The sequence below is a fragment of the Garra rufa genome, chromosome 17 (genome assembly GCF_049309525.1).
Source record: "Garra rufa chromosome 17, GarRuf1.0, whole genome shotgun sequence".
Classification (NCBI taxonomy): Eukaryota; Metazoa; Chordata; class Actinopteri; order Cypriniformes; family Cyprinidae; genus Garra; species Garra rufa.
In genome coordinates, this window is record NC_133377.1 from 40903187 (window position 1) to 40926988 (window position 23802).

At 34.4% G+C, this 23802-nt stretch overlaps 1 protein-coding gene across 2 annotated transcripts in view; it reads right to left on the bottom strand.

Annotated features, from left to right (window-relative positions):
* The window catches only part of ankrd28a (ankyrin repeat domain 28a), a 55267-nt gene that overhangs the window by 15333 nt on the left and 16132 nt on the right, over nucleotides 1-23802 (bottom strand). For both annotated transcript variants that reach the window (XM_073821260.1, XM_073821259.1), the window contains exons 2-16: nucleotides 22989-23072; nucleotides 20488-20566; nucleotides 18193-18263; nucleotides 17906-18106; nucleotides 14607-14694; nucleotides 14357-14499; nucleotides 10017-10229; nucleotides 9591-9669; nucleotides 6512-6626; nucleotides 6347-6429; nucleotides 5257-5320; nucleotides 5084-5152; nucleotides 3414-3554; nucleotides 1265-1376; nucleotides 1128-1154 (exon numbers count right to left, since the gene is read on the bottom strand). In XM_073821260.1, coding sequence (XP_073677361.1) covers nucleotides 1128-1154; nucleotides 1265-1376; nucleotides 3414-3554; nucleotides 5084-5152; nucleotides 5257-5320; nucleotides 6347-6429; nucleotides 6512-6626; nucleotides 9591-9669; nucleotides 10017-10229; nucleotides 14357-14499; nucleotides 14607-14694; nucleotides 17906-18106; nucleotides 18193-18263; nucleotides 20488-20566; nucleotides 22989-23072 — 1569 coding nt within the window. The remainder of the gene's footprint in view (nucleotides 1-1127; nucleotides 1155-1264; nucleotides 1377-3413; nucleotides 3555-5083; nucleotides 5153-5256; nucleotides 5321-6346; nucleotides 6430-6511; nucleotides 6627-9590; nucleotides 9670-10016; nucleotides 10230-14356; nucleotides 14500-14606; nucleotides 14695-17905; nucleotides 18107-18192; nucleotides 18264-20487; nucleotides 20567-22988; nucleotides 23073-23802) is intronic.

Here is a 23802-nt window from a genome sequence, read left to right on the forward strand (position 1 = left end):
CTGAAGTAAACTTTTCGTTTCAGTTTTTAATATTCATTTAAAATTAGACAAAGCTGCTATTATTTTAATCTCTAATTTGTTATTTACTAGTTTAGATGGTTTATTAATGCTTCGCAAACCAGCAGAAGACACTAACCTGTATTATATTCCAGTGGCGCAGATGGGGAACGTTGTAACACTGTGTTACTATGTGCCCCGCTGTTATTAAACTATGCTATTCTATGACATTAGCGGTGCAGTTAACACTATTTACTTGTAAGGATTTTGATGAGAAACCACAAGAAACAGGTGAATAAAGGCTGACAATCAATGTTTAATGCTCAGAAGTTATTATTTCAAGAAATGTAAAGCATTTTGGCTGGTTTATGTGTGTGGTGTTCTATGAGAGCTGTGTGTGGAGGGAGGGAAGTGTTTTTCTGAATGTCTAAATGTGTTTCATCTATTTGTCCACATTGTTTTGAACTACTGTACAGCTGTGTGTTGCGATCAGGGACGTTCAAAGCATTGTTGCGATGTGTTCATTGTCAAACTCCAAATTAGATTTTTTTTTTTTTTTTTTTTTTAAAACGTCATTATTTCATCTGAAAAAGTTAACACATGTATTTTACTGACAAAATATTTTAGTTTGTTGTGTATATTTTTTCTATTCGATCAGATAACATTTTAAGCTGTCATATGGTCGTGTTACAACGTGCCCCTCAGATGTTACAATGTACCCCACCTATGGGGCATGTTGTCACGTTTCACTTCCTTTCTTTTGAGGTAAATAATGAAAAACATATACACTGTAAATATGAAACAAAGCGATATATTTGTACTAGACAAGTGTGAAAATAATGTGAATAAAAAAAAATTGTACTCTGAACCCCAAGTGAATTTACATAAACCGCGAAATTCAAAAAGTGTTAGGTTGTGCCCCGCTCTCCCCTACAGTTTGATGGATTATAAAAGACTTTTTCTTCTTCATTCACTTTATGAATCAAGCATAAGACCAGAAACATTTCTCAATACAGTAAAGAGGGTTGATTTTGATCTCATGTTGACGTTTCGTGTCCATTAGAGGGCAGAACTGGGTTGATTTTGCATTGTAAAAGTCTATTCAAACAGAAACACAGATTTCAACTCACCACATCTAAGGGCGTTTCATTGGCGATCTGCAAAACAAAACACAAACATTAAACACAAAGATAAAAACTAAAAGACAAAACAACCGTGAGGAGTGGTTTAAGCTCACAGTGTGTTTGTGTGTTAGTGATGTACTAACCAGCTCCAGACAAACTCGGTGGCCGTACGCTGAAGCGTAGTGAACGGAGCTGTATCCGTCTTTATCCCTGAGCGCTGGATTTGCATCATTCCTCAACAGATACTCCAGACACCTGACAGAGACAACGAACAGATCAGTGAGTTATACACATTGGCCCGGTTTCGCAGACAAGGCTTAAGCCTAGTCCTAGACTAAAATGTAAGTCTGAGTTGTTTCAACTGAAATAAAATTGCACTGACTGATTTTAAAATATATCAGTGCCTTTGTTTTGTCTCAAGATGCACACCAGTAATGTTTTTTTCTAAGCATGTTTATAAAAATTACTTAAATGTCCTAATTGAACTATGGTTTAATCCTGGCTTAGTCTAAGCCCTGTCTGTGAAACCGGGCCATACTGTTTAGACAGGTTTAATCAGATGGGCTGGAAACTTCATTTATTTTCTAAACAAGAAATTTGATTTTTAAATAACTCAAACCATCAGTTTTCATCATTTCAAGTTATTTTTTTTAATAATTGTGTTCAACAGCAGAACTCGTGGTGAAAAACAATCGCTTTAGAGACAATTCCACCAATCTGAGAGAGAGATTGCAGGCAAATAATGTATTAGTTTTTTATTTCAGTTTCATTTAGTCATTTTAGTACTTTAGCTTAAATGTATTTATTTCAGTTAGTTGCAAAGGCAGCGTTTCTAATTGCAGTCATTAACAGAAGCTGATTCAGTATAATACAGTTGAGGTCAAAAGTTTACATACACCTTGCAGAATCTGCTAAATGTTACTTATTTTACCAAAATAAGAGGGATCATACAAAATGCATGTTATTTTTATTTAGTACTGACCTGAATAAGATATTTTACATATAGTCCACAAGAGAAAATAATTGTTTAGGTTATAAAAATGACCCCGTTCAAAAGTTTACATACACTTGATTCCTAATACTGTGTTTGTTACCTGAATGATCCACAGCTGTGTTTTTTTGTTTAGAGATTTTGTTCTTCAGAAAAATCCTTCAAGCCCCACAAATGTTTTGGTTTACCAGCATTTTTGTGTATTTAACCCTTTCCAAAAATGACTGGTTTTGAGATGCATCTTTTCACACTGAGGACAACTGAGGGACTCATATGCAACTATTACAGAAGGTTCAAACACTCACTGATGCTCCAGAAGGAAAAACTATGCATTAGGAGTTGGGCGGTGTAAACTTTTAAACAGAATAAAGATGTGTACATTGTTCTTATTTTGCCTAAATATAATTTTTTTCCCATTTAGTACTGCCCTTCAGATGCTACAGACTATACTTACATGTTTCCCAGAAGACTAGTTAAATTTACCCTGAACTTCAAATTCAAAAAGTTTACACCCCTGGCTCTTAATGCATTTTTTTCTTCCGGAGCAACAGTGAGTGTTTGAACCTTCTGTAATAGTTGCATATGAGTCCCTCAGTTGTCCTCAGTGTGAAAAGATGGATCTTAAAACCATACAGTCATTGATGGAAAGGGTTAAATACACAAAAATGCTGGAAAACCAAAGAATTTGTAAGACCAGAAGGATTTTTCTGAAGAACAGCAGGCAGTTTAACTGTTCAGGACAAACAAGGGACTCATGAACAACTATCACTAAACAAAAAAAACAAAAAAACAGATAACAACATAGTATTAAAAATCAAGTGTATGTAAACTTTTGAAAAGGGTAATTTTTATCAATTAAACTATTATTTTCTCTTTCAGACTATATGTAAACGTCTTGTATGTGAAATACCTTATTCAAGTCAGAACTCAATTAAAAAATAACATGCATTTTGTATGATCCCTCTTACTTTGGTAAAATAATGAACATTTTGCCGACTAGATTTCAACTAAATTTCAACTTATTTTTAAAATTAACATGAAAATACTTCAGAAAAAAAAGTGAGCGACACTAATGCACTGTTTGTGAAATTAAAAAGTATGTAGTATCGGTAAACAATAAACACATTTTCTGTGCCTGAAATACCCACATGACCTACTACATTTGCCGAAACAGTGTGTCGTGTACAACTAGAGCACACTGCTGAAAATACTGTATCCCACAATGCAGTGCACTCAGCATGACCTTGAATGTCCATTGTGCTGAATGGCAGTGTGTTTGTGTTCATCTGTGTGTCACTCACTTGCCGTCTGAGTCTGCGGCAGCGGTGTAGTGCAGAGGACTGCAGCCCCTGATGTCCCGCTCGTTCACACTGGCCCCGGAGCCCACCAGAGCAAACACACACTGATAGTTACAGTTTGCAGCAGCGTAATGCAGCGCCGTCCTGAGAGAGACAGAAAGAGAGAGAGATAAATCATAACCCTAGTCCTGCTGCTGGATCCCAGTAATGTGTTTTATCACTGCAGCTCTATTAGTATCTGTGCTGGAAATCTGTAGGAAAATCACATCCCAGACAGCTTTAATGATGCCAGATGACTAAGTGTGGAGCCTGTCAACAACACGTCTGGGTTGTATTTTTTAACTCAAAATTAATTTTATATATGCACATTATATAGGAATCTATATATGACAAAAGACTATATAAGTATAAACTATACATTATATTAATACATAAATAACATTAAAATGTATTTATTATGTATGACCCTGGACCACCAAACCAGTCTTAAGTAGCATGGGTATATTTGTAGCAATAGGCAAAAATAAATTGCATGGGTCAAAATGACAGATTTTTCTTATATGATAAAATTATTAGGATTATTAAGTAAAGATCATGTTTCATATAAATATTTTGTACATTTCCTACTGTGAATGTATTAAAGCCTCATTTTTGATTTGTAATATGCATTGCTAAGAATTTAATTTGAACAAATTTAAAAGTGATTTTAAGCATTTAGATTTTTTGCAACCTCAGATTTCAGATTTTCAAATAGTGGCCAAATATTGTCCTATCCTAACAATCATAAATGAAGTGCTTGTTTATTCAGCTTTCAGATGATGGATAAATCTCAATTTCCAAAAATTGGCCCTTATGACTAGTTTTGTGGTCCAGGGTCACATATTATATTAAATTAAAATGTATTATAAAATATATTTTTTATAAATGCATTTGAATAATAATTGTGTGTTTAAATTGCAAATTATACAAGGCTAGTCTAGTCTTTTTTTTTTTTTGTAAAATTAAAATTTAGGTTAAAATCCCATACGCAGCATATATTTTAGGTTCTTTGATTGGTTGTTTTTTCTTCACTTTTCATATTAAATGGCTCCAGTTAATGACTTTCAAAAGTAAAAACATTATAAAAACATAAGAATACAGAATATACAAAAATCATTATGATCCAAATGATATTTTAAAGAAATGAATCCTTTTTTTTATTCAACAAGAATGCATTAAATTAATCAAAAATTCAATAAAGACATTTATAATGTTACAAAACATTTCTGTTTTAAATAAATGCTGTTCTTTCGAACTTTCTATTAATTTGTGAAACCTGAAAATTAAAATGCATCACAGTTTCCACAAAAACATGAAGCAGCTCAACTGTTTTCAACAGTGAAAATAATCAGAAATATTTCATGTGGATCATGTGACACTGAAGACTGCAGTAATGGTGCTGAATTCAGCTTTGATCACAGAAATAAATTAAATTTTACAATATATTCAAAAATCAAACACTAATTTCAAGTTGCAATAATATTTCACATTTTTTGGTGTTTTCACTGTATTTTTGATCATATAAATGCAGCCTTGGTGAGGAAAAAAGACGACTTCTAAACGTTAATAAAAATTTACCAAGCCCAACTTTCAAACACTTTTGATTTTCAGGTTTATTTAGGTTTGTAACTCACCTCCCAAATCTGTCTTTCCTATTAAAGTCCGCACCCGTGTTGAGCAACAGATTTAAACACTCCAGATTCCTGGCGAAAAGAAGAAGAAACGGTCACATGATCAGGACAATACATCATCCAGGCCATATGGGGTGCTGAAGAGCCAATCAGAGAACAGCAGTCCTGTGACTCACCCTCCTGCAGCCGCCGCATGCAAACACGACCTGCCAAAGTCATCTGGCGTGTCGACGTCAAAACCTGAACCAACAGATATCCATTATCAAGACCAGTTAAAAGCCCAAGGCACAGCAATCAATTTTATCTGCTGTTAAAGGATTAGTTCACTTTCAAAACAACAATGCACAGATAATGTACTCACCCTCTTGTCATCCAAGATGTTCATGTCTTTCTTTCCTCAGTCGTAAAGAAATTATGTTTTTTTGAGGAAAACATTTCAGGATTTTTCTCTTTGTAATGGATATGTATGGTGCCCCAAGTTTGAACTTCCGAAATGCAGTTTAAATGCAGCTTCAAAAGGCTCCAAACGATCCCAGTCGAGGAGGAAGGGTCTTATCTAGCGAAACGATCGGTTATTTTCAAAACAAATTTACAATTTATATAATTTTAACCTCAAATGCTCGTCTTGTCTCATCTCTGAGCAGCGCATGCAAAAGTCTGACTCAGGTAAATACAGTTAGGGCACGTCTAAAAACTCCCATCTCGTTTTCTTCCCCAACTTCAAAATCACCTTAGATCGCTGCAAAAGTACCAACATAGTGTTTACAAAGTGAACATACAAAGAAACTCAAACTCCCTTTACAAAAAAAAAAAAAAAAGTAAAAACAGCATTATAAGAAAATTTTGACATTGAAGACATAAACGAGATGGGAGTTTTTAGACATACCCTAACTGCATTGACCCGGATTCTACTCACTACACATTCACTGCGCAGAGACGAGACAAGACGAGCATTTGAGGTTAAAAAGTATATAAATTGTCAATTTGTTTTGCTAGATAAGACCCTTCCTTCTCGGCTGGGATCGTTTGGAGCATTTTGAAGCTGCATTTAAACTGCTTTTCGGAAGTTCAAACTTCGGGGCGCCAGCCATATCCATTATAAAGAGAGAAATCCTGAAATGTTTTCACAATTTCTTTACGACTGAGGAAAGAAAGACATGAACATCTTGGATGACAAGGGGGTGAGTACATTATCTTTACATTGTTGTTATGAAAGTGAACTAATCCTTTAAAGCATCATAAATCTTCACAATAAATACGATTCACCTGAGGAGAGCAGTTTCCGGCAGCAGTCTGAAAATCCGCTTAGAGCCGCCAGATGCAATGGGAACATTCCATGGATGCCCCGCCTACAGAGGCGGAGTCACAGTCACATGATCAATTTGAGCTCATTAATTATTCGTAAGTTTAAAAACACATCTTGTCACTCACTTTGCAGTGTCTGCGCCGTTCGTTATGAGAGTGTTGATGAGCAGCTCATGACCGTAACGAGCCGCTATATGAAGCGGAGAGTTTCCGTTTTCATCCTCGCTGTCGATCTCTGCGCCTATAAATGAGGATAGAGAGGATGAGGAAAAACAGGAGAGGAAGACCAAGAAGAAATGAGGAGCTGGGTATCTGCAGGATTTTAAGCTCAAATTTAAAGGCACAATATGTAAGTTTTCGCCACTAGAGGGCGTCTATTCAAAACAAACTAAGAAACAAAGACGTAGTTTGTCAATGACTAAATGACAAAGTATATATTTCTGTCTTTTTTGTTTGATTGGATTCTCTTTGTCAACTTTATAAACTTGAGTGAAAATCTGATGATGTTTTGTGTTATATTTATGCAGAAATATAGACAATTCTAAAGGGTTCACAAACGTTCAAGCAGCATTGTATATATAACACTGTTAAAGTGGTTTTTGGATATTTTAATTAAAAACATCTTATGAATGGGGTAGAGCAATGTCTATGGTAACATATTAAACTGCAAAATTACTGTAAAAAGCATGATTTACAGTTCAGATACAGGTTTTCACAAAACAAAGTTTTATAAAAAAGTTCAGCCCTTAAACCATTTTTAGAGTCAAAAGTATCAATTATCAAATTAATATTAACAATTAAATATATTTACTGTCTCAATTGCTTAGATTTTTATCATCTTTTTGTCGATCCACCAGTTTTACTCCGTTTAACTCTGTGTGTTTTTAGCATAAAAACATGGGTTGAATTTTTGCCTTGGTCTGAACAAAAACAGCAGAAGTGCTGATTGAAAATTCTAGTGTGTTTGCTGCCAGCAGGTGGCGCTTTCATAGTGGCAGAAATATAAGTGTTTTTCCTGGTAACAACTGTACACAAAGCAGAGCAGCACTCACATTTATTGAATGAAATTATAGTTTACACATTTAGCCATATCACAATTCTTGTCTTTCCATCCAGGGTATCTGCAGGATTTTTAAGCTCAGATTTAAAGGCACAATATGTACATTTTCACTGCTAGAGGGCGCATATTCAAAACAAACTCAGAAACAAAGACGTAGTTCGATGATGCTGTGATAGAGCGTGGAGTGATGGAAGTTGTTGTTTTCATCCTTACAGCCAATGCAATCCGACGGGAATCATGAAATGTATTAAAGACTTATTAAGGACTCTGTAGTATGAAAGTTGTGGAAGCAAAACGAGGATGCTGGAGTGATTTCTAATGAAGGACGAGTGCAATACGTGGCTCGAAAGTAGCAGAGCTTTTATTGTGCTACAATTGTAAGAAACGTAGGAAAAGACAGTGCTGTTTTATCAAACTAGATACATGAGTGTGTTGAAAGTTCTGTTACAATGCTACTCTGTGCATTCATCACTTATCTAATAAAATGCATAACATATTACAAGTGTCTTTGGGGTTTCCATATTTTCTACAAAATAAAATCGGAAAATCTGGTCTATGTCATCATTGACAGGCATCGCAATGACATGGTCTATTACACTAGTTAAAACTGCTTATTTCTTTGGATTTAAACATTCTTTGAAACATTTGGGATAATCTAAGTACACAAGTCAACAAAATATATAACACTGTTCCAGTGGTTTTTGGATATTTTAATTAAACAAATCTTACATTTTGTGCCTTTAAGACTTCAAGACCTTTTTTAAGACCTGCACAAATAAAATTATTACTACTTAAGCGTGGTATGGCAATGTCTATGGTAACATATTACACTATAAAATGACTGTAAAAAGCATGATTTTCAGTTCAGATACAGGTTTTCACAAAAACAAAAAGTTTTATAAGTTCACATTTCAGCTTTTTTTAAAAAGTGGATGAGTCAAAAGTATCAATTATCTTAATTGCTTAGATTTTTATAATGCATTATCTTCTTGTCGATCCACCAGTTCACATTTACAACTCTGCGTGTTTTGGCGTAAAAACATAGGTTGATTTTTTGCTTTGGTCTAAACAAAAACAGCAGAAGGGCTGATTGAAAATTAATTCACAGCTAGCAGGTGGCGCTTTGGTAACGGTAGAAACGTATAGCTTTTCCCTGTAACGCCTGTACACAAAGCAGCGCTACTCTCATATGTGACCCTGGACCACAAAACCAGTCATAAGGTTAAATTTTCCAAAACTGAGATTTATATATCTTTTGAAAGCTCAATAAATAAGCCTTCTATCGATGTATGGTTTGTTATGATAGGACAATATTTGACCGAGATACATCTATTTGAAAATCAGGAATCTGAGGGTGCAAAAAAATCAAAATACTGAGAAAATCACCTTTAAAGTTGTCCAAATTAGGTTCTTAACAATGCATTTTACAAAACTAAAATTACATTTTGATATATTTACAGTAGGAATTTTACAAAAAATCTTCATGGAACATGATCTTTACTCAATTTCCTAATGATTTTTGGCATAAAAAAAAAAATCTAACATTTTAACCCATGCAATGTATTTTTGGCTATTGCTACAAATATACCCCAGCGACTTAAGACTGGTTTTGTGGTCCAGGGTCACATATTTACTTAATGAAATCATAGTTTAAATGTCGCATTTAGCCATATCATAATTCTTGTCTTTCCATCTCTAAATTTAAGACCTGTGGTTGAAACGAGACAAGTGAGCATTTGAGGTTAAAGAGTATATAAATTGTCAATTTGTTTTGAAAATAACTGAACGTTTCGCTAGATAGGACCCTTCTTCCTCGGCTGGGATCATTTAGAGCCTTTTGAAGCTGCCTTTAAACTAATTTTGGAAGTTCAAATTTAGGGCACCATACATATCCATTATTTGGAGAGAAATCCTGAAATGTTTTCCTCAAAAACCATAATTTCTTTACAACTGAAGAAAAAAAGGCATGAACATCTTGGATGACAAGGGAGCACATCATCTGTAAATTTTTGTTCTGGAAGTGAACTAATCCTTTAGGACTTTTTTGTACCAATTAAGACTTTTTATGGCCTTAAATTTGATACAATTAAATTAAAGACTTTTTAAGGACCCACGGAAACCCTGGGGGGAAAATAACACACTCACCGTTCTGAATAATGGCCTGTGATCTGGAGTATCGCCCGTGAATGGCTGCCATGTGGAGAGGAGTTTTACCATCTTTACTCTGGAGAAAATAGAAGCACATACAGCTATTACAAGAAGTCTCTTCTGCTCACCAAGTCTGCATTTATTTGTTTAAATTAAACTGTAATATTGTGAAATATGATTACAAGTTAAAATATCTGCTGTCTATGTGAATATATGTTAAAAAGTAATTTAATGCTGCGATCAAAGCTGAATTTTCAGCATCATTACTCCAGTCTTCAGTGTCACATGATCCTTGAGAAATCATTCTAATATGCTGATTTGCTGCTTAACAAACATTTCTAATTAAGATTTGGCTATACATGTCAGGCTATACATGTCATTGACATAATCATGAGACATCAATTTCTAGCAGGGTTCACTGACCTTGCTGTTGACGTTGGCTCTGTTGGCGATGAGCAGCTCGAGACAGAGCGCCCCCTGGCGGGACGCAGCGGTGAAGTGCAACGGGGAGAAGCCCTTCTCATTCACCTGATTGACATCAGCGCCTGCTTCGATGAGCTCATTCACCACCACGTCCTGTCCGTTAAAACACGCCAGGTGCACAGCAGTGTTTCCATACGCATTCGGCTCATTAATCTGAAGACAGAGACACAGATCATGTGGTTAATGGCTAATTTTTGCTCAGCTGTGTAGATTACAATTTTTAGTAACTATGATGCCATATCAAATTCACAAATGTCACAGTCTATGTACCATATAAACACAGCCATAAATAAACAGTTCATGATACTAAAAATTCAGCTTTGAATATATATGTGACCCTGGACCACAAAACCAGTCATAAGGTTAAATTTTACAAAACTGAGATGTATACATCATATGAAAGCTCAATAAATAAGCTTTCTATTGATGCATAGTTTGTTAGGATAGGACAATATTTGGCCGAGATACATCTATTTGAAAATCTGGAATCTGAGGGTGCAAAAAAAATCAAAATACTGAGAAAATCACCTTTAAAGTTGTCCAAATTAAGTTCTTAACAATGCATATTACTAATCAAAAATTACATTTTGATATATTTATAGTAGGAATTTTACAAAAAATCTTCATGGAACATGATCTTTACTTAATTTCCTAATGATTTTTGGCATAAAAGAAAAATCAATAATTTTGACCCATACCATGTATTTTTGGCTATTGCTACAAACATACCCCAGCGACTTAAGACTGGTTTTGTGGTCCAGGGTCACATATTGAATATATTGTAAAACAGTTATTTTAAATTGTAAAAATATTTCACAATATTGTTTTTCTGTTTATTTTTGATCAAATAAATGCCTTGAAGTTAATTAATTATTAAATGTAGATTAATTATTTATATTGTAAATACAACAATACAGTATATTTAATATAGTCTACTGGATTTTATTATATTAAATTGCATTACAGTTGAGGTCAAAAGTTTACACCCTCCTTTCAGAATCTGCAAAATGTTAATTATTTGACCAAAATAAGAGGGATCATACAAAATGCATGTTATTGTTTATTTATTACTGACCTGAATAAGAAAAAGCAGAAAAATCCTTCAGGTCCCACAAATTCTTTTTTTGTTTTTGAACCCTTTCCAACAATGACTGTATGATTTTGAGATCCATCTTTTCACACTGAGGACAACTGAGGGACTCATATGCACCTATTACAGAAGGTTCAAACAATCACTGATGCTCCGGAAGGAAAAACTAGGTGTGTACATTTTTCTTATTTTGCTTAAATATTTTTGTTCATTTAATACTGCCATACAGAAGCTACTAAAGATGAAATTAAGTTAAATTTACCCTGATCTTTACATTTAAAATTTTTCCATTCTGTTCAAAAGTTTTCACCCCCGGGTCTTAATGCATGAGTGAGTGTTTGAACCTTCTGTAAGTGTTGCATATGAGTCCCTTGGTTGTCCTGAGTGTGAAAAGATGGATCTCAAAATCATTGAGTCATTGTTGGAAAGGGTTAAAATACACAAAAATGCTTGGAAAACCAAAGAATTTGTGGGACCTGAAGGATATTTGTGAAAAACAGCAGGCAGTTTAACTGTTCAGGACAACCAAGGGATTTATGAACAACCATCACTAAACAAAAAACCACAGCAGTGGATCATTCAGGTAACAACACAGTATTAAGAATCAAGTGTATGTAAACTTTTGAATGGGGTCATTTTTATAAATTCAGCTATTATATTTTCTTGTGGACTATATGTAAACATCTTTTATGTGAAATATCTTATTCAATTCAGTACTAAATAAACAACAACATGCACTTTGTATTATCCCTCTTATTTTGGCCTATTTTGAGTAGAAGCATGCTGTTTGTCTCTTTAAATGCAAATGAGCTGCTGCTCCCCACCCCCTTTGCCAGAATAGAGCTGCGCCTTTAAAGCTTGTACCTCAGATACTCTGCCAAACGACAGCTATTTGGTTTTGATTATTATGTTGTTCGCACTGAAATCATGTGTTTTAAACCATATAACTTTAAACTTCTGATATAGTGTTTTCTGAGTGCACACATATGAAGCACGCACACAGAAAGCAGCTGTCACACGGTATGTGAGTGCTTAGTTCTCTTTCATGTCTTATAGCGCTTAAACTGCCAAATACACAGAAGTTAATGTTGAATACACACAGGAGTTACAAAAACAGCTGTTTTGTCTGTGAAGGTAAACTGCTGGGAAAGAAATTGCATGTTTACATTAGATTTGTTTGGCAGCAGTGTAATATACAGTTAATAAATCAATAAATCCACTGCTCTCTTGTCTCCTCTGCGGCTGGGACTCTAAATAATCTTCTGTGCTCATTTGTGACCCTGGACCACAAAACCAGTCATGAGTGTAAATTTGTCGAAATTGAGATTCTTAAGTCATCTGAAAGCTGAGTAAATAAGCTTTCCATTGACATGTGTGACCCTTGACCACAAAACCAGTCTTAAGTCGCTGGGGTATATTTGTAGCAATAGCCAAAAATACATTGTATGGGTCAAAATTATTGATTTTTCTTTTATGTCAAAAATCATTAGGAAATTAAGGAAAGCTCATGTTACATTAAGATTTTTTGCAAAATTCCTACTGTAAACCTATCAAAATGTAATTTTTGATTAGTAATATGCATTGCTAAGAACTTCATTTGGACAACTTTAAAGGCGATTTTCTCAGTATTTTGATTTTTTGCACCCTCAGATTCCAGTTTTTCAAATAGATGTATCTCGGCCAAATATTGTCCTATCCTAACAAACCATACATCAATAGAAAGCTTATTTATTGAGCTTTCATATGATGTATATATCTCAGTTTTGTCAAATTTAACCTTATGACTGGTTTTGTGGTCCAGGGTCACATATTGTTTGTTAAAATAGGACAATGTTTGTCTGAGACACAACTATTTGAAAACCTGGAATCTGAGGTAGCAAAAAAAAAAATCTAAATATTGAGAAAATCGCCTTAAAAGTTGTCCAAATGAAGTTCTTAGCAATGCATATTACTACTCAAAAATCAAGTTTTTATATATTTATGGAAGAAAATTTACAAAATATCTTTAAGGAACATGATCTTTACTTAATATGCTAATGATTTTTGTCATAAAAGAAAAATCGATAATTTTGACCCATACAATGTATTTTTGGCTATTGCTATAAATATACCCATGCTACTTAAAGGGATGGTTCGGAGTAGAATTGACTTCGTTGCTATGCACTCCGAAGCCCTTGTAAATACCCCATCCGAAGTTTTTTTTTACCTTAGTCGAACATTTATGGAGATATTAGAGTTTTTCGAATTGCTTGTTACAGGAGTGAATGGTACATGTGATGTATCTCGTAAATTGCACCACTAAACGTGCAAGTAATCTTACCAAACTTGTACAGTAGTGTAAATAGGTTATGTACTCACAAAACGCTGCATCGGAACATTTGTAAGTCCACCATGAGTGTTTTAAAAACACGTTTTACCCGAGAACTACTAGTCTCAAAAACTACAAGTCGACGTCACTTCCCTGATTTGAAAAAAGCACGTAAAAGTCCTCCTACTACATCTGTGTGCATGTCAACTTGTAGGAGGACTTTTACGTGCTTTTTTCAAACCAGGGAAGTGACGTCGACGTGTCGCCATTTGTAGTTTTTGAGACTAGTAGTTCTCGGCTAAAACGTGTTTTTAAAACACTCATGGCGGACTTATAAATGTGCTGATGCAGCGTTTTGTGAGTACATAACCTATTTACACTACTGTACAAGTTTGGTAAGATTACTTGCACGTTTAGTGGTGCAATTTACGAGATTCATCACATGTACCATTCACTCCTGTAACAAGCAATTCGAAAAACTCTAATATCTCCATAAATGTTCGACTAAGGTAAAAAAAAACTTCGGATGGGGTATTTACATGGGCTTCGGAGTGCATAGCAATGAAGTCAATTCTACTCCGAACCATCCCTTTAAGACTGGTTTTGTGGTCCAGGGTCACATTTGTGCAGCCAAAGACAGAACAGAACAGAACTTTTTGGTGGAAATGTGCAGATTAAAAGGCAGTAATATTATAATAAGATCCCCTTTCTAAACAAAACTCTAATCAAAAAGTGTTAGTAAACACACTAATACATGCCAAAGTCAATGAATAAGAATGGGGCATTAGCAGCTAACACACAGTTTTCTATATAAAACAATTATGGGTTGTGTGGCGATTAAGGGGCGGAGCTGTATGCACACTGTGGGCGTGGCTTACTTACATCAACACCCAGATTGAGCAGGTATTTGACGATGTTGATCATTCCACTGGAGGCAGCGGCATGAAGAGGACTGTATGATTTCTTATCCTTACAGCAAACCTCAGCGCCGTGAGACACTAGCAACTTCATCACCTCCAAATGACCTGAGACAGAGACAGTGAATGATTTTTAGAGTAGTCTGCTCTACTTTGATCTGAGCCTGATGGAGACATGTTTTCTGTTTGTCGTGATGGTAATGTTGACGTCTTACCCATGTATGCGGCCCAGTGAACGGCTCGTCTGTCCTTCTTATCAAAAGCGTTGATGTTTGCACCTCTGGACACCAGCAACTGCACCATCTGCAGTGACAGAGAAACCAAAGATTACACCATGAATACTAAACTAGATGGTTTATTCATTTAGATCTAGCCTAGAGGATCTCAGCACACTTTCAACAGTATTGCCTAAAATGATTTAAAATACACAACAAGGCTTATCTAGCATATTGTAAATATTTGTTATTTGTTGTTATTTGACTTTGTTCGAAGAGCTGGTCATTCTTTTCCTGGTGTGCTAGAAAAATACCTCACCGATCAATAATATATCAGCTTTTGGGTCATGTATCTGCCAGCGGCATTCTAGACAGACCTCAATCTGTTGGATTTGTTGATAAACAAGCAGAAAGAAGATTTGAAGGACAAAGCAAACACGTAGTGCAAACAGAAGTGATATGACAAGCAAAGACTGTTCCAACTAACCTATAAGTTCTACAACTAAAAATGCTTTCAAATATAAATGTACATTACATTAGTAAATTTTTTTAAAATAAATCTCTATAGCTCACCAAGGCTGTATTCATTTGATAAAAAAAAATACAGTAAAAACAGTAATATTGTGATATATTATTAAATTTTAAGAGTTTTCTATGTGAATATAGGCCTATGTTAAAATGTAATTTATTTCTGTGATGCAAACTCTAGTCTCTACTCTAGTCCTCAGTGTCACATGATCTGCCATCATTCTAATATGTGACCCTGGACCACAAAACCAGTCATAAGGTTAAATTTTACAAAACTGAGATGTATACATCATATGAAAGCTCAATTATAATAAGCTTTCTATTGATATATGGTTTATTAGGATAGGATGATATTTGGCCGAGATACAACTATTTGAAAATCTGGAATCTGAGGGTGCAAAAAAATCAAAATACTGAGAAAATCACCTTTAAAGTTGTCCAAATTGAGCTCTTAACAATGCATATTACTAATCAAAAATTACATTTTGATATGTTTATAGTAGCAATTTTACAAAAAATCTTCATGGAACATGATCTTTACTCAATTTCCTAATGATTTTTGGCATGAAAGAAAAATCAATAATTTTGACCCATACAATGTATTTTTGGCTATTACTACAAATATACCCCAGCGACTTAAGACTGGTTTTGTGGTCCAGGGTCACATATGCTGATTATTATCAGTGTTGAAAACAGTTGTGTTGCTTCACATTTTAGTGTAAAACAGGACACATTTTTATTTTTCAGGATTCTTGGATAAATAGAAATTTATATAAAAAAAAGTTAAAATAGAAATCTTTTGTAACATTATAAACGGTTCTTACAGATACTGTAAAATGAAATTAAAGGACTTTAAGCACTATTTTTCGGATTTTCAAGGACTTCAATCAGATCTTACTCATCGAAAAGGTCTTCTATTTCAAATAAAAAAAGAGAGATAGATAAATAAAAAATATACTAATAAAAAAATGGCAAAAATAAAGAAGCACATGCAAAGGATTACTACTAAAGTATTACAAAGTTACAAATTACAAAGGGATTTGTATTTATGTATACATTTTTTTGTTTTGTTTTTAGAACTGCATTAATGGTTTGATATTTTAGTTTGGGAAAAAAAAATGGAAAAAGTAGAAGTCCTGTTCTAAAAACAAATGATTCGAGATTGCGAACTTGTTCTGAAGTCCTGATCTGAATCTAATTATTTGCCATCCATGCTCTGAAGAACCATCACTTCGGATCAGGATTCGGAAAGAGCTGATCGAGAATCATTTGACTTAGACTGGGACTTCAAATCGTGCATCACAAATCATTTGATTTTGAATCATTTAATTCGCAAAATGATTCAGAAATCTGTTCCGATCTAAATCAAATGGATTTATTTTTGTATTTTATTTTACAGAACAACAGTAAAATTACAATGCTAACATTTATGAACGTTGACTTTTATTTCGTCAGAAACCCACAAGAAGACCTCAGTACTACTTTTTGTTGACAGCAGCAGATTTATTAATAAATCTCATCAGATTTTCCCTGGCGCTTTGGACTTTGAACCCTGGCCAAGGAGCTTGTGCAGTAGGCTTGCCACGATAGACGGTGTTGACGGTGTTACCGGTTTTAAGACGCAACACCGGTGACATCACTTTTCCACCGTGACACCGTCTCCACTTTTTATTATTCGTATTCGTTTTTTAATTAAATATTTATTTGAATTGAATGGAAAATATTATTCTAAATAATTTACTTAAGACGAGAGCATGCAATATAATTAAAAACTGAACATAGCTACAATGCGTCATATTTCATTTATCACGTGAGGAGTTCGCGCTTACATATAATAAACAGCGTAAAAGTTAAGCATGTTTGGCCGAGCACGGGGCACTCCCCCTGCCCAGGGAGAGGGATGCTGAAAACAAGAGATGATGAAGGTAAGACTGCTTGGCTATTTAAAGGGATTCTCTTGTAGTGCTTGGATACGGAGTGTGATTGCTGATGGTGAATTGGCCGTGTTAATTATCTGTGCGAGGAGTCGAATTTACAGAAAGAGAATGGCGGACGATTTAGTGTCCAAAAGCACCTGTTTGGCAATATTTTTGGTCCAAAGTTTGTTTTTTTTGTAGTTTCGTTGTCGTCCATTAAAACAATTGACGCCGAATTGCCAATTCCCGCAAAACTGAAAGTGCACGCATTTATAAGCTATTTAAAAGCAGAAAAAAGAGCAAACCCCCACCCCCACGGTGATACCGGTATTACCGGTGTTGTCACGTGCCGATTAACCGGTGGGGAAATTTCCTCATCGTCACAACCCTATTGTGCAGCGCTGTCAGAATAAGTACAATTAGTGCGTGTATTAGACAACATAACATTCTGTAGTTTATTTACTAATGGTTTAAGGCCATTTGGCAAATTCAGTCATTATACAGTAACCAGAAAATACCAGCCCTTTCTCTTCTCATGGAAGACATGCGATGTGACACTAAACAGTTTCTCGCTGTCGGTGCTTGTAATGATTTTTGCGTCTTTCTCTGACAGTTTTAAATGCTTCCACGCTGCAGACATTTGATCATAGTTCTGTATAATTTATTCAGCCTTTTTGCTTATTTGCTTATCTTTGCTTATTATTTAATTTCAGTTGCCGAGCATCCCTAGTTTCATTCCTGATGTAAACAGGTCTCTGCTATGACTCACAGGATATTATGAAAACACGTCACATCCAAGACGGGCAGATATTGTGCATCTGCTGATCTGTAGACAGTAAAAACTGAGCGCCTGACCTCCAGGTGTCCGCTGAAGGCCGCATGGTGTAGAGCCGTACGTCCGGCGCGGTCCGACACGTTGACGTTGCTCAGCAGTGGTACTAACGCCTCGGCGCAGCGCACGGCTTTATGGGACGCGGCCACGTGCAGCGGCGTCTGCCAGTTCTTATCCCGCGCGTTCACATCCGCCGAATGTTTCAACAGCACCTGCACAGCTTCCTGAACACACAGGATCACATTAATGAGCTTGAAAGCCATTTCATTTGTTTATATTTGTTGTTCCAGTGCTGGAGGACGTGTCGTACCTCACTACAGGAAGCTACCGCCCGATGAAGAGGAGTGAGCCATTTATTATCTTTGGCATTCACTCTTGCCCCTGAGAGACAGAAAGAGAAAGGATATGCATGAATGAACTTATAATGTTACAGCCAAAGCAGGACACTTGGAGCTTCCCACAAGCTTGTTCAAAATAAACTCCCAAAATGCTCTGTGATCACATCTGATGCTTAAAATACAGCAACACCTGTTTCTTTTACTCTGCCATTCATGACAACAACTATTGCTTTACACACGTACATACAGCCATTTCAGGAAGTCACACAACGTGTGTGTTTTGTCAACAACTATGTGACCCTGGACCACAAAACCAGTCATAAGGTTAAATTTTACAAAACTGAGATTTATACATGAATAAATAAGCTTTCTATTGATGTATGGTTTGTTATGATAGGACAATATTTGGCTGAGATACATCTATTTGAAAATCTAAAATCTAAGGGTGCAAAAAATCAAAATCCTGAGAAAATCACCTTTAAAGTTGTCCAAATTAGGTTCTTAACAATGCATATTACAAATCAAAAATTACATTTTGATATGTTTACAGTAGGAATTTTACAAAAAATCTTCATGGAACATGAACTTTACTTAATTTCTTAATGATTTTTGGCATAAAAGAAAAATCAAAAATTTTGACCCATGCAATGTATTTTTGGCTATTGCTACAAACATACCCCAGCGACTTAAGACTGGTTTTGTGGTCCAGGGTCACATATGAGTTTTCAATCATCATTTTAATGATCATTATTCAGACACTTTCAACATTTCTCACATTATCAAAGTTTATTCGCTATAGTTTAGAAAATGCTAATGAAATATGACAAGAACTCAAGAGTTCAACTGTGTCAGAACAAATTCATCTTGATAATGTCAGATAATTTTAATAGAAAGGTATGTAATAGATTACAATCAACTAAAAATTCTGACAACTGTTAGTATGACAATATTTACACAACTATCAGTACTTTGTTGAGCAATTACCCAGCAATGCTTCATTTTGTTTAGACTGTGATGCAAAAAGGTCATTATTAAAAGGTCACATTAGCAATTAAAGAAAAAAAAACTGCACCCTCGTAAAATAAAAAATAAAAATTACACTGCTGCTCAAAAGTTTAAGATTTAAAAAAAAAAAGTCTTTTATGCTTATCATTTGAGTTCCATTTATTCGTTTAAAAATACAGAAAAAAAATATTATGAAATATTATTGCAATTCAAAGTAACAGTTTTTTATTTAAATATACTTTAAAATATAATTTATTTCTGTGATGCAAAGCTGAATTTTCATCAGAATCATTGCTCTAGTTATTTTCACAATTTCAGCAAATACAATAGCTTTCAAAACTTTAGGGTCGGTAAAATGGTTTAATGTTTTGGAAAGAAGTCTCTTTTGCTCACCAAGGCGCATTTAATTCGATCAAAAATACAGTTAAAATAGTAAAATATATTCTAATCCAAAATAGCAATTTTCTATTTGAAAATATTTTAAAATGTAATTTATTTCTGTGATGCAAAGCTGAATTTTCAGCATCATTACTCCAGTCCTCAGTGTCACACGATCCTTCAGAAATCATTCTAATATACTGATTTATTACTTTTAATATCAATGTTGGAAACAGTTGTGCTGCTTAATATTTTTTAGGAACCTGCAATACTTTTTTTAGGATTCTTTGATGAATCAAGATTGATCAAGATTATAAATTTAACACATCCTTGCTGAATAAAACTATTAATTTCCTTCAAAGAGCATTTTAAACAGATGCTGTTCTTTTTAACATTTTATTTATCAAAAAATCCTGAGAAGAGTATCACAGGTTCCAAAAAAAAATATTAAGCAGCACAACTGTTTCCATCACTGATAATAAATCAGCACTTATTATTAGAATGTTTTCTGGAGGATCAGGTGACACCAAAGACTGCAGTAATGATGCTGCAAATTCAGCTTTGCATCACAGAAATAAATTATATTTTACAATATATTCACACAGAAAACAACTATTCTAAACTGTAATAATATTTCACATTTTTACAGTATTTACTGTATTTTTGATCAAATAAATGCAGCCTTGATGAGCAGAAGAGACTTTGAAAACATTAAAAAAAAAAAATCTTACTGACCCTGAACTTTTGAATGGTAGTGTAGATTTATCCACCAATCCAGATATATCATACTATTCATCTTTTAATAGATATGACAGTCACTATACTAGAGGTTTTGCTTCTCTTAACTCGCTCTGAGTGTTTCTGGTGGAAATGACCCTTCATACCTGACAGGATGAGCAGCTCTATGATCTCAGTGTCGCCCAGGTAAGCAGCAGCATGGAGCGGCGTTCTCTTCTCACTGTCCTGTGGATTCACAAACACAACAATTCATGAAAAATCATATTTAAAACTCTAGTTATGTTCACAATTTCAGCAAATACAATAGTTTTCGAATGTTCAGGGTCAGTAAGATGTTTAATGTTTATGAAAGAAGTCTCTTTTGCTCACCAAGGCTGCATTTAATTTGATCAGATATACAGTAAAAATAGTAAAATATATTATATTATAATCCAAAATAGGCACTTTCTATTTTAACATATTTTAAAATGTAATTTATTTCTGTGATCAAAGCTGAATTTCCAGCATCATTACTCCAGTCTTCAATGTCACATGAATTCAGAAAACATTCTAATTTGTTGAATTTAAAATATCAAAAATTAAAAAAAAAATCAGTAAAAAAACTTTTTCAAATATATTATAATACAAAATAACCATTTTATATTTGAATATATTTTAAAATGTAATTTATTCATGTGAATTTTCAGCATCATTACTTCAGTGTCACATGATCCTTCAGAAATCATTCTAATATGCTGATTTCACAAACTTAAAAATACAGTAAAAAAAAATAAAATATATTATAATACAAAATAACCATTTTCTATTTTAACATATTTTAAAATGTAATTTATTTCTGTGATCAAAGCTGAATTTCCAGCATCATTACTCCAGTCTTCAATGTCACATGAATTCAGAAAACATTCGAATATGTTGAATTTAAAATATCAAAAATAAAAAAAAATCAGTAAAAAAATATTTCAAATATTTTATAATACAAAATAACCATTTTATATTTGAATATATTTTAAAATCTAATTTATTCATGTGAATTTTCAGCATCATTACTTCAGTCTTCAGCGTCACATGATCCTTCAGAAATCATTCTAATATGTTGATTTCACAAACTTAAAAATACAGTAAAAATTTTAAAATATATTATAATACAAAATAACCATTTTCTATTTGAATATATTTTAAAATCTAATTTATTCCTGTGATCAAAGCTGAATTTTCAGCATCATTTCTCAAGTCTTCAGCGTCACATGATCCTTCAGAAATCTTTCCAATATGCTGATTTACTGCTCAAGAAACACTTCCGATTATTATCAATGTTAAAAACAGTTGTGCTGCCAAATATTTTTGCGAAAACCATTTAAGCATTCTTTTATGAATAGAAAGTTCAAAAGAACCACATTTATTCATAATAGAAATCTTTTGTAACACTGTAATTGCTATTACTGTCACTTTTAATCAATTGAATGCATCCTTGCTGAATAAAAGTATTAATTTCATTCAAAAAGAAAAAAAAAAATCTTACTGACCCCAAACTTTGTAATTTGCAAGACTGGAAAAAGCAAAATAGAAGCAATTTTCTAGTGGTTTTGTCCTGTAAGACACTATATCAGTGCATTAACATCAGTACATTTTATATTATTAGATGACTTTATGTATGTGCATTAAAGCATGTTAACAAAAAGTTTCTAATTTCATTCTAGATGTAAATATGTCACTTTCATTTCATTTCAAGTGTAAACAGGTCTCATAAACTATAATAATTTATTGCTGACTGATGCAATAGAAAGACATTAAATGCATCCAATCTAATTTCTGCTCAAAACAGAGAGAAGCTGGAGGTTTTATACTCTGTCTGTTTATGCAATTCACCTCCAATTTGCATGAGTTTTACTCCATTTGGAAGCGTTTGATGCATGTGCGGTTTGAGCGGGGTGTGTGTTATATGATACACACACTGGATTCTTGCGCATGGCACGCAGTGATGCATTTGTATGCAAGTGTGTGTGTGTGAGAGAGAGAGAGAGAGAGAGATCAATGTGGCCGCAAATCTCTAGAGACGGCATGCAGAAACACGAGACACACACATTTCTCCATTTCAGGTCCCTGAGATGTTCTGCGTTCACCTATACAGCTTTAACTGTTTCTCCAGAGGCTTGAGGAAAGCGACCAGCTTGTTCAACGTTTTCATCAATAAATGCAATTACTAAAAAGCAGCTATCATTCATTCTTCAGTGTCATGCCACCCTGCAGGCTTCTGTTTTCCATCTGCTCTGGAATGAGAATGGAAAACAGGAGGCCAAGCCATGCCGAGTCACGTGACCCGAGAGGCCATCAGTGATTGGCTGGCAGCGCAATGGGCGTCTCTCCAGGCATTGGCGATGAAAACAAACTCCTCATTAAACAGTGGGCAGTAAAATAAACCATCTTCAGTCCAAAGGCAGGCTCATGAGAGCCTATTAACCTCTCGGATGAGGAGCCATTATGAGACGAGGGCAAATGTAGGAAAACTGCACTGTGTGCATTTCAGAAGAGTTCGCAAGATCATCCATCAGTAGGAGATCAATAAACTAGTCTCAAAACCGAGCCAGATGCAATAAAAGCTAAAAAACGACCACTTTTTTGTGCATTTTTGCAAGTAATGGACATTCACCTGTACGTTGACGTCTTCTTTCTTGAATATTAGAGAGCGAACTTCATCTGCGTCTCCATTAAATATGGCTTTAATCAGAGAGGGCTGTGGAGAAACGAAAGAGAAACGGTTAAAAACTACACTAAACATTTTCAGAGAGACACATCGACACTGTCTGAAATCAATCTAAACTCAAATTATGACAAGCTTGTCTCCGATAACAGGCGTCTGTGTTAAATGTTGTGAGAAGATGAAACAAGTCTAAATGAATGAAACACTGTTTAGAAAGGACATTCTGAGAATCAGACGTCAAACGCTTTGTAACAGAGAGAGGAAAACAAGAAGGCATTGATTCATCCGCACGCCAAAGAGAAAAAATCATTCAAGTGCAGTGTGAAATAAATGTATTGAATAGCGTATGAAATCAGTTCTAACAACATTCAGGATTTGAACACAAAGTTAAACTGTCCATCTGCGCTCAGTTACTTTAAACAAAATAGGACCTGAATCAAATCAACAGTTTATACTGAGCAAATGAAGATTTCCAACCAGATCAAAGGAATGTATTGGGGATGCATTAATACATTAATAATTGTTTACTTTGTCATTGATAATAAGAATGATGAGAGATAAAGTTATGCATGTAAAGCATGTCCAGTTCTAGATTCTACATGTAACTGGCTATTTATTTATTCATTTCATGGTTTGGAGAGGAATAGATCAGATACAGAGATACACACACAGTAAGATGTTTTTTTTTCAAAGAGGCCTCTTCTGCTGTCCAAGCCTGCATTTATTTGATTGCATTTATTAACACAGTAAAAGCAGTAGTATT